This window comes from Spermophilus citellus, assembly GCF_964194105.1.
Source record: "Spermophilus citellus genome assembly, chromosome: 2".
Lineage (NCBI taxonomy): Eukaryota > Metazoa > Chordata > Mammalia > Rodentia > Sciuridae > Spermophilus > Spermophilus citellus.
In genome coordinates this window covers 94,975,824-94,996,405 of record NC_138183.1, presented here as the reverse complement: position 1 = coordinate 94,996,405, position 20,582 = coordinate 94,975,824, and the positions used below count along the sequence as shown (strand labels likewise).

The 20,582-nt window shown below is 32.8% G+C and overlaps 1 protein-coding gene across 1 annotated transcript; it reads left to right on the top strand.

The window, feature by feature from the left end:
* The first annotated feature begins 17,783 nt into the window (after positions 1 to 17,783).
* LOC308641321 (serine/threonine/tyrosine-interacting protein-like) lies at positions 17,784 to 18,941 on the top strand. Its single transcript, XM_081279799.1, has one exon. It carries the CDS (start codon positions 18,045 to 18,047, stop codon positions 18,714 to 18,716), a length of 672 nt encoding a protein of 223 aa, XP_081135925.1. The 5' UTR covers positions 17,784 to 18,044; the 3' UTR covers positions 18,717 to 18,941.
* Positions 18,942 to 20,582: the final 1,641 nt, after the last annotated feature.

The window sequence follows — 20,582 nt, the reverse complement described above, 5'->3', positions numbered from 1 at the left end:
TGGGAAAAATTTATATACACATTAAGAAGAACAAAATTTGATCCTTATTTTTCACCCTTCACAAAATTCAACTCAGAGTGGGTCAAATATTTAGGAATTACACAAGAAATTTTACAACGGCTAGATAAATCGTGAGCTGAACTCTTCAACATATTGACACAAGCAACAACTGCCCTAACAAAATTCCTCAAGCATGAGAAATAAAACCAATAATCAATAAGTAGTATTACATCAACTAAAATACTTGTGAACACCAAAGGAAACAAGAGCATAAAGACAGAGCCTAGACCCAGCTCTCCCTGTCCTTAGTACATATTCAAAAGAGTTTTAATAAGCATATTATAGGGATGCAGCCACATCAAAGTTTAAGGCAGCATGATTAAAAATAAACAGGCTATCAAAAAAGTCTAAGTGCCAATCAACAGATGAGTGTATAAAGAAAATGTGGGATAGATACATAATAGAGTTCTGTTCAGTGAGCAATCAATAATAAAGGATTGTATTTTCTAGTAAATGAATGGAACTGGAAAACTTCCCACTAAGTGCAATAACTCAGACTCACAAAGTCAAGGATTGAATATTTTTCCTCATATTAAAAAGGTAGACAAAATTAAGAGGAAAATGGGGGATTCCATGAAAATAGAAGAGAGGTCAGTGAAGTAGAGGAAGAATATTGAGAGGGATGGAGGGACTGCCAAAGGAAGTGTGGTGGAATGAATCTGAACAAATTTTCCTATGTGCACTTATGAATATATCACACTGAATCTGACCTTTATATATATCATGATGCACTAATTAAAACAATTACAAATAAATACAAGAAAGATCAGTGGAATAGAAGAAAGGTAACAGAGAAAGCAAAAGGGAGAGTACTGGGAACCAAACTGAAAATAAAAAAAAAAAATATATATATATACACACACACACACACACACACACACACACATACTTGTATGATTATTTAAAATGAACCCCAATTTTATGTAGGAAATAATGATCTAATTAAGAAAAAGAAGTAAACAGTGAGTAAAACTACAGAAACTGCATGAACACCTAAGGAATGAAAAATACAGTTGCATAATCAAAGGGTCACTGATGAAATCAGGGGGAAATTTCAAAAAATATCTCAGAACCACATGAGAATCAAAACACAGCATCCACACATGTATGGAATACAGTAAAAGCCATTCTTTTTTTCCTTTTTCTTCTTTTCTTTTATTGAGACATTGTATGTATACCTAATAGTGTGATTCATTATACCATATACAGAAATGCATATAACATATTTTGACCAATATTACTACCCAGTACCTTTTTTTTCTATCCCATATCCCTCTGCTGATCCACCAAAAGTGGTTGTATGTTTATAACAATGGCTACATCCATTTAAAAATGTGAGATATTTCAAATTAAAAAACCTCATGATGCACCCCAAGGTCTAGAAAAACACCAGTAAATCAATTCTAAAACCAATACTCAAAAGGAATTAATAAATGACAGAGCAAAATTATAAAGTAGAAAATTAAAACAACAACAACAACAAAAACCTAACATAGTAATAATGAAACAAATAGTTGGTTGTTGAAAAGGTAAATAAAATTGATAAACTCTTAGCCAAGGTAACTAAAAAATAAAAAAAAATAGAGAAAGAGGATACATTACAAATGAATAAAGCTAGAAACAAAAACATAAATATAACAACAGATACCACTGAAATCCAGAGGATATCTAGAGACTATTTGAAAAACTTATATTTTAATAAATGAGAAAATCTAGACTATTTTAAAGACTTAAATTGCAACACATGAAAAAAAATCTAGAAGACATTGATGAAATATGACCTAAAAATTTTGAATCAAAGGGATAGAGATAAACAAATAGCTCAATAACAAGCAATTAGATTTAAGCAATAACAAAAAGCCTCCAGGACCAGAGGTGAAAGCATATTTAAAGAAGAACTATGGGGTTGGGGATGTGGCTCAAGCGGTAGCGCACTCGTCTGGCATGCGTGCAGCCCGGGTTCAATCCTCAGCACCACATACAAACAAAGATGATGTGTCTGCCGAAAACTAAAAAATAAATATTAAAAAATTCTCTCTCTCTGTCTGTCTCTCTCTCTCTCTCTAAAAAAAAAAGAAGAACTAATATTAATCTTCCCATAACATGTAAGAGCAAAGGAAAGATGCTTCCTAAGTAAATCTTCAAAGTATTTCCCTGATTGAAAAAGTGAATATGGACCCAACAAGGAAAAAACTAGAGACCAACATCCTTGAGGAATATAATATAAAAATTCTCATAAAATCTTTGCAAACCACATTCAACAACACATTAAAAAAGAACATGCAGTGTCGGGCATTGTGGTATGTCCATATTCTCAGAAATGAAGTAGGTTGTCTCAGGCACACTGTAATTTCAATGCCAGCCTGGGCAATTTAGTGAGACATGTTTCAAAGTGAACAATAAAGGGGGCTGAGGATGTGGATCAGTGGTATAGTGCTCCTGGCTTGAGTCTCTAGTGTCACATAGAAAAACTGTATATGATGATCAAGCTGATTTTGCTCCAGCTAATTCAATACATGCAAATCAATAATACTGATATACCACAGACAGAATCAAGGGCAAAACTACATGATCATTTCAACATCTACAGAAAAAAGCCTTTGACAAAATTTAAGGGCCCATCATGACAAAGCCAGGACGAATTAGAAATAGGAGAAGCTTGTAATAAGATAATAAACAGCAAGTATATCAAACCCAAAGCCAATAGTATAATAAACTGGAAATTTTTCTCTAAAATCAGAAAAAGACAAGGATGTTCATTGCCACCAATCTCATTAATCACAGTACTTAAAATTTTAGAGAAGACAAAAAATAAAATAGATTCAAATAGGAAAGTAAAAATGTTAAATTATTTCTATATGCAAATGATATAGTCATATTCTTAGAAAATCATAAATGTTACATCATGAGAATTTTACTTCTGATGAATAAGTTCATCAGAGTAACAGGATACAAAATAAACATATAAGAATCAATTGTCTATATATCCTGGTGAGAAAGAAGCAAGGGTAATAGCCCATTCAGATAGCTTTTAAAATAGCTAAAAATAAGCTTAACCAAGTAAGTGAATGACATCTTCAAGGAAAATAACAGATTGATTAAAAACGAAGTTAAAGAAGACAATAGAAAGAAAGATCTCCTATGTTCATGGAAAGGCAGAATTAATATTGTGAAAAATAGCTATAGTACCATAAGTGAATTATAGATACCATGTATTCTCATTCAGATTATAATGATATTCTTCACAGAAATGGGGGAAAAATTACTTTTAAATTTGTATGAAAGAAAAAATCTTAGAAAAAGTGGTGCTGATCATAAGAGCAACAATAGATATAATGCAATGCCCAATTTCAAAATAAAAACCAGAGCCATAGTAATAAAAAAACATGGTACTAGTGTAAAGAAAGACCCATAGACCAATGGATAGAAGAGAAGTCAGAGAGCCAAACCCACACAGGTACAGTCATGTGATCCTAGGCAAAGATGCCAAAAACATATGTTGGAGAAAAGACAAAAAATATTTTAGAAACAGTGTTGGAAAAATTAGACATCCATACTTAGATGAAGAAAACTAGATGCCTATTTTTTAACACTGTACAAGAGTTTATTCAAAAACAATTAAAGACATATATACCAGACTAGAAGCTTTAATACTGCTAGAAAAAATATGGAAAACATTTCAGTATGTAGGCAATTACTTCCTGAATAGAGCTTCCTACAGCTCAGGAAATAATAGTAACAATGGATAACAGAGAGTTCATCAAATTGAAGCCTTTCTGCATAGTAAGTGAAACATGCAACAGTAAGAAGAGGTAGCCTCCAGAATGGGAGACAATCTGTGCCAGCTACTTTTCTGACAGAAGGTCAATATCCTGAAAATATTAACTCAAACATTTTAACACCAGAAACACAAAAACCTATTTAATAAATGAGCAAATGAACTCATTTATTAAATAGGTTTTTGTGCTTAGTTCTCAAAATAAGATGTACAAATGGCCAACACTTAGGTGGAAAAATGCATAATATCTCCAGCAATCAGAGAAATGCAAATTAAAGCAACACCAAGCCCCCATTTTCCACCATCCAGAAAAAGCAATCCTGAAGAAAGCAAATGATACTGGGAAGAATTGAGGAGACAAAAACTCTTGTATGCTATTGGTAGGAACACAAATTACTATACTCCTATGGAAATCAGTATGAAGGCTACTCAAGAAACTGAACATAGAACTACTTTATGATTCAACTACACTACTCTTCAGTATTTATTGGAAAATATTAAAGTCAGCAAACTTTAGAGATACACATATGCCCATATTTATCATGACTAGATGCTTGTAAACAGGAGAATGAATAAAGAAAATGTGCCATATATACACAAGGAAGATTTCTATGCATAGAGAACAATAAAAATCAATTTTAAGAAAATAAAGGAAACTGGAATGCATCATGTTAAGCAATATAAGCCATACGTAGAAAAAAAAAGAATCATATATTTCTCTCATATAGAAAACTAGAGGTGGAAATGATCAACATGAAAATAGATGGATGGATAATAAATTTTATCCATTAATAGATAAAATTGGAGGTACGGAGGAAGGAATGTTGAAGATAGGATTGAGGAAGTATAATTGATCTACATGTATGAACAAATATGCCACAGTAAAAACTCTGTGCATTAATTTTTAAAAATTGTCCTTGTTTAATTTTTAGAAGTTCATTTATTTTTAATTTATCATGTTCATTACTATTGTTACTTTTTCTGTTTGGATTTATATTTTTCTTTGAATACCAGTACCTATTTATATATTTTTTTTATGTTTTTGTTGTTGTTGTTTTCTTTTCAGTTATATGTGTCAGTAGAATCTATTTTGGTATAATTTAACAAGCACTGACCATCAATAGTTTTAAGCCTATACTGATTGGTGCTAAATATAAGTTACTTGAAGCTTTAATAAAAACAGAAGAAAATATTGATTTCTTAAGTATCTAAAGTATGCCACATTTATTTTCTTATTTTTCTATTCATTATAATACCAAAATGATTGTGATGGTAATCACACACCCTGCTTTCTATTCATTGAAGGATGTCAAGAGTAAATGATAGACAGATGTGACACATTGTTCCATATATCTAGCATGTACTTCCTCTAAACATTCCTATGTTTGGCCTAATATTCAATTGCTGCTCTTATTAATTTCAATATTTCTTATTTTAAATATTAGCCATATTGACAATCATTCAATCTGGATATTTATCATTCCCTTCATAAATAAATTATTTGTATGCATCCCCTTTTCTCAGCTTCATATTCATAAAGCTGTGATTTGGGTTTATTTTCTATTTATTTCCTTCCATAAGGACACACTGAAATATTCTTTATTCCCACCATATTTTATCAGTGTTAATTCTATACATATACCTCACCTGTTGCTTGTTTTCTATTATAATCTTGTAGCCTTATATTTCTTTCTAGGATGTTTGTCTTCATAAAAGATGATATGTAAAAAAAATGGAAAGAGAATTTTTAAAAACACATTACCTTTGAGTCAGGTGATGGAAAGAAAAGACAATCATTCTTTATTCTGATTGCCTGCACAAGTGTGGTTTCAACTATGTCATTCTTTTTAATGGCAGGGTTACCATTGTCATGTTAGTTTCCACTGTTTTGTTCCCAGTGTCATATTATACTTCTGACAATAAAAACAAAATAAAAAGTATATACAAATTCTGTAATTTCAAGTCAATAAGCAGCACAAAATCAGGCAGTCTTCAAATAGCTTACCATCCTTTATGGATTGCCTTGAAGTTTCAATTAATTTTTCTCCTTCTTCTGGGGTGTTCTAGAAAGAAAAAAAAGATTAAGGCATAATAAGAACCAAAGTTTACAAATAATAAGTGTTTTCCATGACTGCAGGGTACAACAGAAAGAGCAGAGGTTTCTAAATCATTTTGGTGTATACTCAAACTGAATTCTCTCACTTACTAAACTGTATATTCTCATGGGGTAAAAATTATGAGTCATGACACAGAGATCTCCAAAATGTCACTCCACTTATATCCAACTGATTGTTACACAAATACTGAAATCCATTATACTATTTTTTCTTAAACTGAATGATGTAGGATAAAAATGGTAGTCATCTGTATTTAGAGTACTTTTGAAAAAAGACTAATAATATGATAAATTATATGTGATATTTCAATGTTTTTATGACTTATATTGGCATGAATTACCTCTTAAGGAGAAAGCTCATCAGACATGAGCTTTTAGAGTTATCTATTAAATAAGATTGATTTGATTCATAAACAGTATAAGTTGTGTCTACATGTGTGTGTGTGTGTGTGTGTGTGTATGTATAATTTAGAATACTTCTGTCACACTCATTAAAACAAATTATGAAATCAATTTTTCCTAAACAAATCTCATTTTATTCAGGTCCACTTAACTAGCAAGCACTTTAAAATAGTTACAGGCACTCAGACACTCAAAGAGAAAGACTGAAAGAAAAAGCATAGTCTTGATATTTGTACCTCTGTTTCCCTGAATATTATCTAAATGAATATTACCTAAATGTTCTCCTTTCTCTGGGAATCCATTATTTGGCCAGCCTGTCAAACACATGATGAAAGACCAGAGGGTACTTTGACTAGTTGCTGAAATTCCTTAAGATTCTGAAATTCTCTGAATTTTTGCTTCTGTGAACAGAAAAAAATAATATTCAATTGATAAAATAAAACAAAAACACCAAGAGAACAAAACAGGCAATAAAAATAGATATTAAAGAAAAGATTATACTCATAGAAGAAGGAAAAAAAGATTATAAAAAGTCTTTCTAAAATGGATAGGGGAAGTAATTGAAGGATAACTGACAAGAAAATCAGAAAATATAGAAATCAGTTAGAATGTCCTCTAAGGATTAATATAATTAATACTACATTATATAAACATTGGTATTCTTCACTTCCAGAAAAATAATCTCTCCAGTATTTGCCTGATCTTGTTTATTAGAAAACCATGTGGCCATAGATCTGTGAGATTTTCCATAAAAGTTTTGATGTATTAAAAAAATGGTTACAAGTGGAACTGTCAAAAATGTCAAGGACAAATTTCTTGGACTATAACCAGGCTTCACAGGTAAAATGTAAATCAGTTAAGACACAACTGCCTTTGAATTTCTGAATTGATGATATAGAATTGATAATACATCTTGGTATCAATCTGTAGAATGAGGCACTACAATGGATTTTTCAGCAAGGTAAGGCTACAGTCTAACCACAGGCCTGATATTTATTAATTAAATAAATATGGGACAAATTGTCAACCTTATGAATGACAACTCCATCATCAGTAATTAACAGGTTATAATAGCAAGGACATTTTCAAAGTCTTTGTAAGACAACTTTAAAAAACAAGTGTTAACTGAATGTGATGTCTGTCCCAGACTAGAACACTCAACAATCCTTTTATCTTCACTCACCACTTAGTTAATAGATATTTTTTTTAATCTATAAATTTATACCTTTTTAATGAGTCATCTTTAGAACTTTCTTTCACTATTAAAGAAAATAGTAAAATATATATTTAATCAATGGTAGAAATGTAAAATATTAAAAGTTTATGACTCTGATATTTTATTATAAAATATTCTGACAGGCTCATATCTGAATAAATTTTTATAATTATTATTAATTGTATTTTTGACAGGCAAGTAAATGCATTAACAATTTTTATGTCTCCTACTTTGTACTTATAAATGCAAAAAAGAAATGAGGGAATAATAAAAATTTTACACTTAAAAGTAAATTGTTGGACCCATAACCATAACCCTTACTAAAAGCTTCAAGATTAAAGAAAACGTTATCATTTTCAAATTAAGTAACAAAGATAACAGTGTCAAACAACGGGAGACACAATGGTGGATTAGCAGGAAGTGACTTTTCTCACAGCTCCATTACATGGGACTCAGAGAGTGAGAAAACTGCTTCTCTCTGAGGTGGGTCATAAAAGAATGTCACTGATACTCAATATTGGAAAGAGAACCTTGAAAAAATGGGTAATTTAGGGTTGATTAGACAAAGATGAGAAACAGAACTGGAGCTTAGGTTCTGATAGAAGTGAGGGAAGTCAGTACACAAGGACAAGAAAGAGTAAAAAGTGCTGCATACAAAAGGCTAGGGTTGTGGCTCAGTGGTAGAATGCAAACCTAGCATGCATGAGGCACTAGGCACCACATAAAAATGAAATAAAGATATTGTGTCCACCTAAAACTATTACTACTACTACTACTACTAGTAATAATGATAATAATAATAATAATAATAATAATAATAATAATAATAATAATAGTAATAGTAATAATATGCTGCAGACAATCTTGGCATGCAGAACATGGGACAAGAGGGTTAAGCTGGCTCTGGGAAGACCCAGGAGCTATTCTATTCATTAAACTGATGCATGAATGTCACCCCTAGTCTGCATGCTATTCTTGGGGACACATGTTTAGACATCTTCACTACAGCAGCACCAATTCAAACTGGGAACTTAGATTCATGTGGAGGTCAGACCGATACATGATTCTGGCAGACACCAGTCACAAGATTTAAACTGAGCCTAGCAAATTAGAAAAAATTCTCGCATGGACAGCATTTTTCCTTTCCAACATGCAAGTCAGAGAAGCTGAAGAGAGCCTTCCTTCCTCTCTTCCCTTGACACAACAGTGCCCAGGACCAGTGGCAGTGTCTTAAAAATCTGAATGAGCAGGACTGATGGAGCTTGGTGCTTTGGGGAAAATCTCAGGAGGCCAGAAAGAACAGTACCCTTGAGAAACAAAACTGGTGAAGGACTGTCTTCCCCTCTCATGAGTGTATCCCTGGAGAGAAGAGTGCAGTGTACTCCAAGAGGTTCACTGATTCATTTATGCCCATTAACTTTCCATGCAATAAAACACCAGGGGCAAAGACTAGACCTTAATGCCTCCCCTGAGAACATCTTGTAAACCCAGCATAACCTATACTCTGGAGGTGCAAGCTGACAGCACCTCTCACAGCTCCCCATATCATTCCATGGAGAAGAGAAGCTGAGAGATGGAAAGACTCACAAGACAACAAGCACATACTCTTAGTGACACTCCTGTTTTTTTTTTAAGTTTTTCAATGTGTACTGATGGATATATGATGGACATTTACACACTTGTACATGTATATATTTGTTTCTGCTTTTTCATTTCTAGCATTCTCAAACAGTTATTTTTTCTTACTCTGTTTTTGAGGGTTAAAGTTTTCAATTAGCATATTTGAATTGATTTTTGTATTTTGTTTCAAAACTTTTATTTCCCTTTGTTTCTATTTCTCTCTTTTCTCTTACTAATAGTAAAATCCCATTATTCTCTCTTTTTTCTTTAATTTTTTACTTCTTAGTTTTTCCTCCTTCCCCCTCATAAACAACACATCCTACATCACTTTATATCTGCCCTATTCATATCTTAAAACTACAAATCCCCATTGCTTCTTTCCTCTTAATGAACTCTATTCTTAACTTCTCATAACACTAATTGGTTTATAAAACCCAGACACCACCACAGCAACAAGTAATACAACTGAAACCACAGGAAATGCCTATTCTTTGATTTTATGAAAGATATAATTCATGACTACTTTTGTTTTTACCAACAAAAATTGATACATTTTTGTTTATTGTGCAAATTAACATTGTGTGAAAATAAAAAGTAAGTGTTCAAGTTAGTTCTATGCATTGTACACACAGTTGTTTGCAATTATTTGGCTCCCCCCTAATCTGTGAGGCACAGGATATCTACAAGATCACAAGAAATTCATAGACTAGAAGCTCTGGTGCTTCAGACCCATTTAGATGCATTAGTAGACAAACAAAAAAAATGAACAAGCAAGAGAACAAAGCATCCCAAACAAACCAGAAAGACTCAACAGCAGATTCCACAAAAACCACAGGAGAGGAAATGTCAGAGAAGAAATTCATAAAGTTTATAGTTCAACTGATCTATCAGATAAAAGATGATTTAAGGAGTGAAATCACAAGAAGACATAAAAAGTAATAGACTATTCAATAAAAAATAAAAGTTGCAAAGAAAAATCTATCAGACATTCTCAAAATGCAGGAATCAATAAACCAAATTAAAAATTCAATGCAAAGTATCATCAAAAGAGTAGATGACTTGAAGGGCAGATGTTCAAGTAATGAAGAAGTAGTACATATTCTTGAAAATAAAGTTCATCATAGAGAAAAGATGTTACCAGACCATAAACAGAATTTTCAAAAATAAATAAATAAATAAATGCAAAGGCCAAACTTAAGATTCATTGGGGTAGATGAAGGCACTGAATTTCAAACCAAAAAATTAACAATCTTTTCAATGAAATGACAGAAAATTTCCAAAATCTTAAGAATGAAACGGAAAATCAAACACAGGAAGTATATAGAACTCCAAATATATAGAATCACAACAGGCTCACTCCTAGCCACAACATTGTGAAAACACCTAACATACAGAATAAAGATGGAATTTTAAAACCTGCTAGAGAAAAATGACTGGTCATATTCAGAGGCAAATAAATATAGATCTCAGCTGATTTTTCAACCAAGACCCTAGAAGCTAGAGGTCTTGAAATATATGCCAAGCTCTGGGAAAAAAATGGATTACACCAAAAATACTAAATTTGTTCAGATTTGAATATGAGGTAAGACCTTCCATAATAAATAACTTAAAAAAATTCATGACTAGAAAGTTGGCATTACAAAACATACTTAATAAAATATTTTGTGAAGAAAAATAATATATATATATATATATATATATATGTATATATAAACATATATACATACATATATCAACAGAGAGGACAACTACAACTAAAGAATAGTTAAAGTAAAATCTAAAATGTGAAAACTAGAAATAAATCAAAATAATAGGAAATAAAAATCATCTCTCAATAATAACACTGAATGTGTTGATGGAATCATCTCACCAAAAGACATGCGCTGGCAAAAAACAAAACCTATCAATATGCTGCCTCCAAGAGACTCACCTCATAGGCATAGACATCCACAGAAGTACTGTGAAAGGATAGAAAACCCATCTCATTAAATATGGATCTCATAAACAAACAGTTGTTTCTATTGTCACTTCTGATATAATGGACTTTAAGCAAAAGTTAATCAGAACAGATAAAAAGGGCCATTTCATACTGCTTAAGAGAGTAATACAAAAACAAGAAATAACAATGGTAAATATATATGATCCAAACTATGGAGCATCTATGTAATCAAATAAATTCTTCTAAATATCCAGAAGCAAACATATCACAAAACAATAATATTGAGAACTTAACATGCCTCTCTCATCACTAGACAGATCATACAAATAAAAATTACATATAAAAGGTACAGAACTAAAATTATAATTAATAATTGAGACTTAACAGAATTATATAGAATAGTTCAACAATCAATGACTGAATGCACTTTCTTCTTAGCTGCATGGGGAACATTTTATAAAATAGACCATATTTTAGTACATAAAGCAACATTTACCAAATACCAAAAATAGAGCTAATACATTGCACTCTATCAGATCATAATGGAATAAAACTAAAAATCAACAAGATAAAAATAAAAACTAAAAGTAGGAGACTAAATTCACTACTGGATAATGAATAGATAGCTAAGCAAATCAGGATTGAATATAAAAAGAATATTTAAATGTAAGTGAGAATACTGGTACAACATATAAAAATCTTTGGCACACTATGATGGCAGTTCTAAGAGGAAAAGTAGAGCATCGAGCCCATATATTAAAAGAACAGAAAGTTACTGAGTAAATAATCTAACATTATATCTCAAGATCCTAGGGGAAAGTAAAAAAAAAACCAAAACAATAAAGTCAACAAAAGACAGGAAAAAATAAAAATCAAAGATGAAATCAAAGAAATCAAGATTTAAAAAATACAAAGTACCAAAATCTATGGTGAAACTGGAAATATCACCATAAATACTACTGAATATAAGGATAATTAGAAGCTATTTTACAGAAACTATAATCCAATAAGCTAGAAAATCTTAAAGACATCAATAAATCCCTAGAGACATAAGCTACCCAAATTGAACCAAAAGGAAACAGAAAATTTAAACAGATCAATTACAAATAATGAGAATGAAAAAGTCATCACAAGCCTACTAACAAAGAAAAGCCCAGGACCAGATGGATTCTCAGCCAATTGCTAACAAACCTTTAAACAAGAACCAATGCCAATCCTCCTCAAATTATCCTATGAAATAGAAAAGGAGGAAACTCTTCAAACTCATTCAATGAAGCCTATCTCACACCGATACCAAATCCAAACAAAGACACATCAGCAAAATAAAAATTCAGACTAATACCCTGGATGAACATAGATTCAAAATTCCTCAATAAAATACTGATATAGAAAAACATATTAAAAAGATAGTGCACCATGACCAAGTGAGATTCATCCTAGGAATGCAACATTGTTTCAACAAATGGAAATCAATAAATGTAATCCATCACACAAATAGACACAGAGATGAGAACACATAATCTTCCAAATAGATGCAGCATCTATTTTTGTCAAAATACCATATCCATTCATGCTTTAAACACTAAAAACAATAGGAATGAAATATCATACCTCAACACTGTAAAAGCTATATATGACAAACCCAAGGCCAACATAATACTAAATGGAGAACTACAGCATTCCTTCTAAAAATTGAAATGAGAGAGGGATGCCTACTTTCACTACTTCTATTAGTACACAAAGCAACTGTTAGCAAATACAAAGTGTAGAGATAATATTCTGTAATCTATCAGATCATAATGAAATAAAACACAAGACCACCAACTTTACTAATGAATGATGAATAGAAGCTGAACAAATCAGGCCTGTTAACCTCCAGCCAGAGCAATTTGGCAAACGATTGTATTAAAGGGATACAAATAGAAAAAGAAGGCCTAAAATTAGCTCCATTTGAAGAGGACATGATTCTATATTTAGAAGTCCAAAAAAAAGTCTACCAAAAAAGTTCTAGAACTCAAATGAATTCATCAAATTGCAGGATACAAAAGTAACAAACTTAAATCAATTGTGTTTGTATACTGTATGTATGAATGAGCTAAAAGAGAAATTAGGAAAACTATCCCATTCAAAATAGCATAAAACAATCTTGGAAAATACTTAACAAAAGAGGTAAAAGACCGCTACAATGATAATTACAGACCCTCAAGAAATAAATTGAGGAAGACCACAGGAGATGGAAAGATTTCCCATGTTGTTGGATAGGCAGAATTAATATTGTCAAAATGGCCATACTAGTAAACGTGCTATGAAGATTCAATGCAATTCCCTTCAATACCCCAAAGATATTATTCACAGAAAATAGAAAAAGCAATCATGAAATTCACTTGGATAAACAAGAGACCCAGATATCCAAAACAATCCCTATCAAGAAAAATGAAGCAGGAGGCATCACAATATCAAACCTCAAGTTACACTACAGAGCTATTAAAAAATGATATTGGCAAGAACACAGGAAAGACCACCAAAGGAACAGAAGACACAGACAAACCCACATAAATACAGTTACGTCATACTAGACAAAGGTACCAGTATGGTACATTGGAAAAAAGATAGCCTCTTCAACAACTGATACTGAGAATATTGAAAATGCATATGTAGCAGAATAAAATTGAACCCTAATCCTCTCACCATGCACAAAACTCAACTCAAATTGTATCAATGACTTAGGTATTAGACTGGAATCCACACAAATGCTAGAAGAAAATGTAGGCCCAAAACTCCAAGAGGAGAAACAGATTGCAACAGTCAGGAACTGACTTCTTAATAAGATCCCTAAAGCAAAAGAAGTTATTGGTGGGCCTGACCTTGGATCTACATGGAGGAATGCTTACTTGCTCATTGTGCAGCATGGCAGTCCTAACGTACAACACTGTTTTGGGACAGAGTATTGTCAGAACACTGGCAAGCACCATTTCCCTGCTCCTTTGACAAGAAGTTAGTCCCTTGATGGTACAAGGTCAGCCTATGTGGCAGTTCCTAGACTCTTGGTGTCAGGATTCCCGTAATATGATGTTGTGTATCACCTCTGGCCTATCATGACTGTTAGCAGTAAATAGGCACATTCCCACTATAAAAGCTATTTTTGCTACACAATAAAGCAGACACCATTCTCTGAAACTATCTATGGAGGGGTTTCTCTGTGCCCTCAAGCTCCCCACAGTTGATGCTGAAAGGCAGGCCCTTCAGCAAAAAGTAAAATCAATTATCAATAAATGGTATGGCATCAAACTGAGAAGTTTCTTCATTGCAAAGGAAACAACCAAGGACATGAAAAGAGAGCCACCAGAATAGGGGGGAAACAGCATTAAATTCCAGGATAGATAAAGAACTCAAAAAAACTTAACACTAATATAACAACATCACCCAATTAATAAATGTGCAGAGGAATTGAACAGACACTGCACAGAAGAAGAAATATAAATAGTCAACAAATATATGAAAACACCTATAGAACATAGAGGAATGCAGTCAACAGACCGGGGACAGAAGGCTTACAAAGACATTCCAGTATAGGAGACAGAAAAGATGCTAATCTCTTACTTCCAGCTACTTTTCCTATCTTATGTGTGGTACAAAAAAAATGCTTTACCTCCCCTAGGGATAAAAACTGTTGGAAGATGACACCATTCAGAGTTTATGCACTCTTATCCACACTGCATTGTCCTGGGGAAATGTAGAAAGAAGAATTAGGGAGGTAGCATCAAATTGTTATGTAGTAATATTATATGACAATATCATAACTGATTTGATAAAATACTTAAATAGGCTATTAACTCACTCATGCTTTCAGAATGTGCCAACCATATATCTCCTATGGGAGAAGAAATTCCTTCAATTTCATTAGAAGTATAAACAAAACAAAAAAAAGAAAACCGAAAAACCAAAAAATAAAACAAAACAAAAAATAATGTGACTCTTCTTCCCCTGAGAGAATATACTGAGGACAGAGGAAGGAGCTAAGTGGTAATGTATTGTACAGAATGTATGAGCTCTTGTTTCAATCCCCAACGGTGAAATAAATAGTGACGATGTTAATTTTGAAAAGAATTGTACTGTTAAAATTATATAGACTGAGTTTATACTTACCACTCAAAAGAGGAGGATTATTTCAATTCATGCATGCTATTCCCTTTAGAGTCTTATTTCCCATGGCAAGGTAGTTATAAAAGTTTTTGATGATCATTTTATAAACTATGACTTCTTGAGACTGTCAAATACATTGAGAAGAGTTTATCTGGTTTCAGCAGAGCAGGACGGTTCATTTAGTACTGTGTCATACAGCATGATGCCAATTTTCTCAATAATCCTCTTAAGTGGCAGACCTTTATAGATGCCATACTTCTTCAGCATGTAATCTGTATGCTCTCAAACTATTTAGAATGGAAGATAAGGACTATAAAAGTAGCCCACTCACAGAGAATGTGCCTCAATTTCATGATGCTATAGGGTCAATCACAAGCACCACAAAAGCACTGAGATCTATTGTTTTGTAAATTATATATTTTTTTTCCTTTCTTGTTTGTGACCTGAATAATTCATGGACATTTATACACATCCATATTATTTTCTCAATTCTAGATTTTTTTTTCTTTGATACTAGAGATTGAACTCAGAAGTAATCAAATACTGAGCAACATCCCAGCCCTATTTTGTATTTTATTTAGAGACAGGGTCTCACTGAGTTGCTTAGTACTTCACTATTCCTGAGGCTGGCTTTGAATTAATGATTCTCCTGTCTTAGCATCCCCAGCAACTGGGATTATAGGTATGCACCACTTAACCCAGCCATTTCTAGCATTTTTGAAGCCAGTTGTTTTTTATGGATCAGTATTTTGACTTACCAATAATGAGAAGTCCAAGACAATATAGATTCTCTAGCAATTCCTACCAAACTTCTAAAAAGGAACTAACAACAATACTCATCAAATTATTCCATGAAAAATAAAAGGAAGAAACTCTTCCAAACTCTAAATTCTCTAAAGGTAGAATCTAATTCTCTAAAGGTAGAATCACCCTGATACCAAACCCAGACAAAGATACATCAAAGAAATAAAGCTTTAGACAAATACCCTGGATGAACACACATGCAAAAAATCTTAATAAAATACTAGAAAACTGCATAAAATATATTAAAAATATAGTGTACCATAATAAAGATTGGTTCAACCTATGGAAATCAAAAAATGTAATTCATCATCAGACTTAAAACAGATCACAAAATTATCTCAATAGACATTTGACAGAGTACAGCATCCATTTATATTTAGAACAGTAGAAAAACTAGGAATAGGAACATATCTGAATATTTTAAAAGCTATACACCAAAAAATCCAAGGCAAATATCCTTCCAAATGCAGAAAAACTGAAGCATTCCCTCTAAAACCTGGAACAAGACAAGGATGCCCTCTTTCACCTCTTCTGTTCAACACAGTCCTTGAAATTCTAACCAGAGCAGTTTGGCAAAAGAAATTAAAGGGGTATGACTAGCAAAAGAAGAGCTCAAGCTTCCCTATTTGCTGACCACAAGATTCTCTATTTAGATCACTCAAAACTACACCAAAATAACTTAGAACTCAAAAAAAAAAAAAAAAAAAAACTCAGCATAGTAGCAGGATATAGAATTATCACCCATAAATCAATTATGGTCCTCTACACCAATTATGAATCAGCTGGTGAACCACAATGGGCTCAAAAAAATTTAAAATACTTGGGAAGTAAAAGATCTCTATAACAAAAATTAGAAAACACTAAAGAAAGAAATTGAAGATGACCTTAGAAGATGGAAGATCACTAATGTTCATGGATAGGCAAATTAATGTTATCAAAATTGCCATATTACCAAAACACTATATTTTGATTGCAATTCCTAATAAAATTTCAATGATATTTTTTCATAGAAATAGAAAAGGTATTCGTGAAATTCACTTAAAAAAAAAAAAAAAAAAAAAAAAAAAAAAAAAAAGAGGCCCAGTACTTCCAAAACAATCCTTAGTGAGAAAAGTGAAATAATCACAATATATAATCTGAAATTATAGAGCTACAAAATGTCATGATTTTGGCAATAAAACAGGCAAGAAATCCAATGAAACAGAAAAGACAACACAAAGACAAAACTACATAAATACAACTATCTCATAGTAGACAAAGACATCAGTAACATACATTAAAAGAAAAAACAGCCTTCTTAACAAATGCTACTGAGAAAACTGGAAATATGTATATGGCAGAATCAAATTGAACTCCTATCCTTTACTGTGCACAAAACTCAACTCAAAGTCATCACTTAGGTATTAGACCAGAGATCCTGTACCCACTAGAAAACATCAAGTCAGCCTAGGAACTGACATCCTGAACAAAACTTCTAAATTGCAACAAATAAAATCAAGAGTCAATAAGTGGGAAAGTACAAAGTAAAAAGCTTTTTCACAGCAAAGAAAATGATGAAGAACATGAATGTAGAGCCCGCAAAATGTAAAAAACATCTTTACCACCTGAATCTCAGAGAACATTAATCTCACAGACACATAAAGAACTCAAAAAACCAGCTCAGAAGGCTAAGGCAGCGGGATCAAGAGTTCCACGCCAGAGAGGGGCGCGGAGACTGGGGGAGGGAGACAGCAGCAGCATGGCGGCTGGGAGGGAGCCGCACAGCCCACCTTTTCCCCACTGTCGCCTCCGCCACAGGAGTCACTGCGACCCTCTAGTCTGCGTCTGTTAGTTGTGAGCCGCTGCCCATCGGACAGCCCTACGCTCCACGGGCCCTCTTTCTTTTCGCCGCCACTGCCAGCCCGAGGGTCTGGCCGGCAGGGTAACTCATCTTCCCACCCCACCCACCAGCACGCGGGTCCGGACCATGGAGGACGTGAAGCTGGAGTTCCCTTCCCTCCCACAGTGCAAAGAAGACGCCGAGGAGTGGACCTACCCTATGAGACGAGAGATGCAGGAAATTTTACCTGGATTATTCTTAGGCCCATATTCTTCTGCTATGAAAAGCAAGCTACCTATACTACAGAAACATGGAATAACCCATATAATTTGTATACGACAAAATATTGAAGCAAACTTTATTAAACCAAACTTTCAGCAATTATTTAGATATTTAGTCTTGGATATTGCAGATAATACAGTTGAAAATATCATACTTTTTTTCCCTATGAGTAAGGAATTTATTGATAGGAGCTTACAAACTGGAGGAAAAGTTCTTGTCCATGGAAATGCAGGGATTTCCAGAAGTGCTGCCTTTGTTATTGCATATATTATGGAAACATTTGGAGTGAAATACAGAGATGCATTTGCTTATGTCCAAGAAAGAAGATTTTGTATTAATCCAAATGCTGGATTTGTCCATCAACTTCAGGAATATGAAGCCATCTACCTAGCAAAATTAACAATACAGATGATGTCACCACTCCAGATAGAAAGGTCCTTATCTGTCCATTCTGGTACCACAGGCAGTTTGAAAAGAACACATGAGGAAGAAGATGATTTTGGAAACATGCAAGTAGCAACTGCACAGAATGGCTGACTGAAGACAAACACAAAGGGTGTGAATTTCTATTGGGAAAGGAGACAATTCTAGAAATAATAATAATAATGTAAAATGGTAAGGACACAAGTAGTTTCTTTGCAATTATATGTTGCTTCCAGACATGTTTCCCTGCAACTTGTTGAGCAACATTTTAAGAAGATGTTGGACTTCTGCAATAGATGGCACTGATGGTTTTACTTTTTTTTTTTTTTAACATTTTACAGTTTATTATAAACCAAGAACTTTGGACTTGCAAAGAGGTATTATTGGAATAATGCACTTTTCATACTTGAAATTTATTTGTATGATATAAAGTTATTACTTTAAACAAAATGCAAGTTAGGGGGGATTTGTTTATAAATATTGGGTAATTTATAACAAGAATTTCCTAAGTTTTGCTAAAAATTCATTTTGTGTTCTATGTATTACATTTTTAAAATAATTTTACAGTTCAATTTTATGATGGAGCCTCTTACAGAAAAATTAACAAAATACAGGAATCTGCCACATTTTTTATTATAATTCAGTTACTTACCATTTTTTTAAAGAGAGAGTGAGAGAGGAATGAGAGAGAGAGAGAGAGAGAGAGAGAGAGAGAGAGAGAGAGAGAGAGAATGAATTTTTAATATTTATTTTTTAGTTCTCGGCAGACACAACATCTTTGTTGGTATGTGGTGCTGAGGATCGAACCCGGGCCGCACGCATGCCAGGCGAGCCCGCTACCGCTTGAGCCACATCCCCAGCCCACCATTTTATTTTTTTAAATTTCTTGATTCTATATTAGTATTCTTTCAATCATGACATTAACCAACTATCTTTACTGTAATTTAAATTAAGTAAATGCTTCCTTTCATAATTTGTATATTCTATAGGAAGAAAAGGTTTTTAATGATCGAAGAAAGATGTTTTGCTTTATATTACCAGATGCTCAAAAACAAGGAGTGTTCAATTTTCAAGTGACTTTCTATTTAGCTTTTTTCTTTTAAGCCAAATGTTGTATTTGTTCTTTTCAGAATTGTCTAGCTCTTTTGACCTTTGTCCAAAATGGTTCTAAATAGAATGTGATAAACTGATGTAGCACTATTTTTTTTTCTAAATGAAGCCCCCAAAAAGAAAGTGCCTTGAATTATTTTTGAAGAAAATTAAATTCTCATGACCTCTAAGTTAGTATGTAGAACACTGAAGAGTTCTTAACATTTTTCTGTAATTTTTTTAAAATATTTAAAAATTAGCTTAAACTGAACGGGTGAGGCTTAAAGAAAATGTTACTAAATTTTTTGAAATATGGAACATTCACTGTTTTATGTTGTATTAATGATTCTGTGAGATTATTCTAGCTCTGACAGAAGGTCTTCTTGAAGATGGAATTATTGGGGGAAATGATTTGTGGGTAGTTTTAGTGGTTCTTAAATTAGTGAATTAATCAGTTCTTTGAGTTGATTCAAATTTCCCCCCATAATTTGCATTAGCAGTCACTTTATGAATCTTTAGTTCTTCATACTTTTATTTATATGTACAATAGTTGTTCTAAGAAAAACATTTTTGCTATCTTAAGTGTGATGTGAGGGAAGTTTTTAACTTTTTATAGTTGATGACTTTAGGTGTAGCACAAACAAAACTTTCTATCTCACTTTTCTTAGTCCTCTCTTGAGGTGCTTTACTGATGAGAATGAAATCTCTGCATTCCCATAGTACCAAGGAGGTGTACTTTTCAAGGTAACTTATTACACCAGGTTACTTACTTACTTTCCTCCCTATGATGTAATAATACAGAAGAAGAAGAAGAAAAAAAAAAACTTTTATCCCCCACAGTGGACAGTGAAAACTTATTGAAATTACTGTTAAGTCCTGTTGACATGTGGT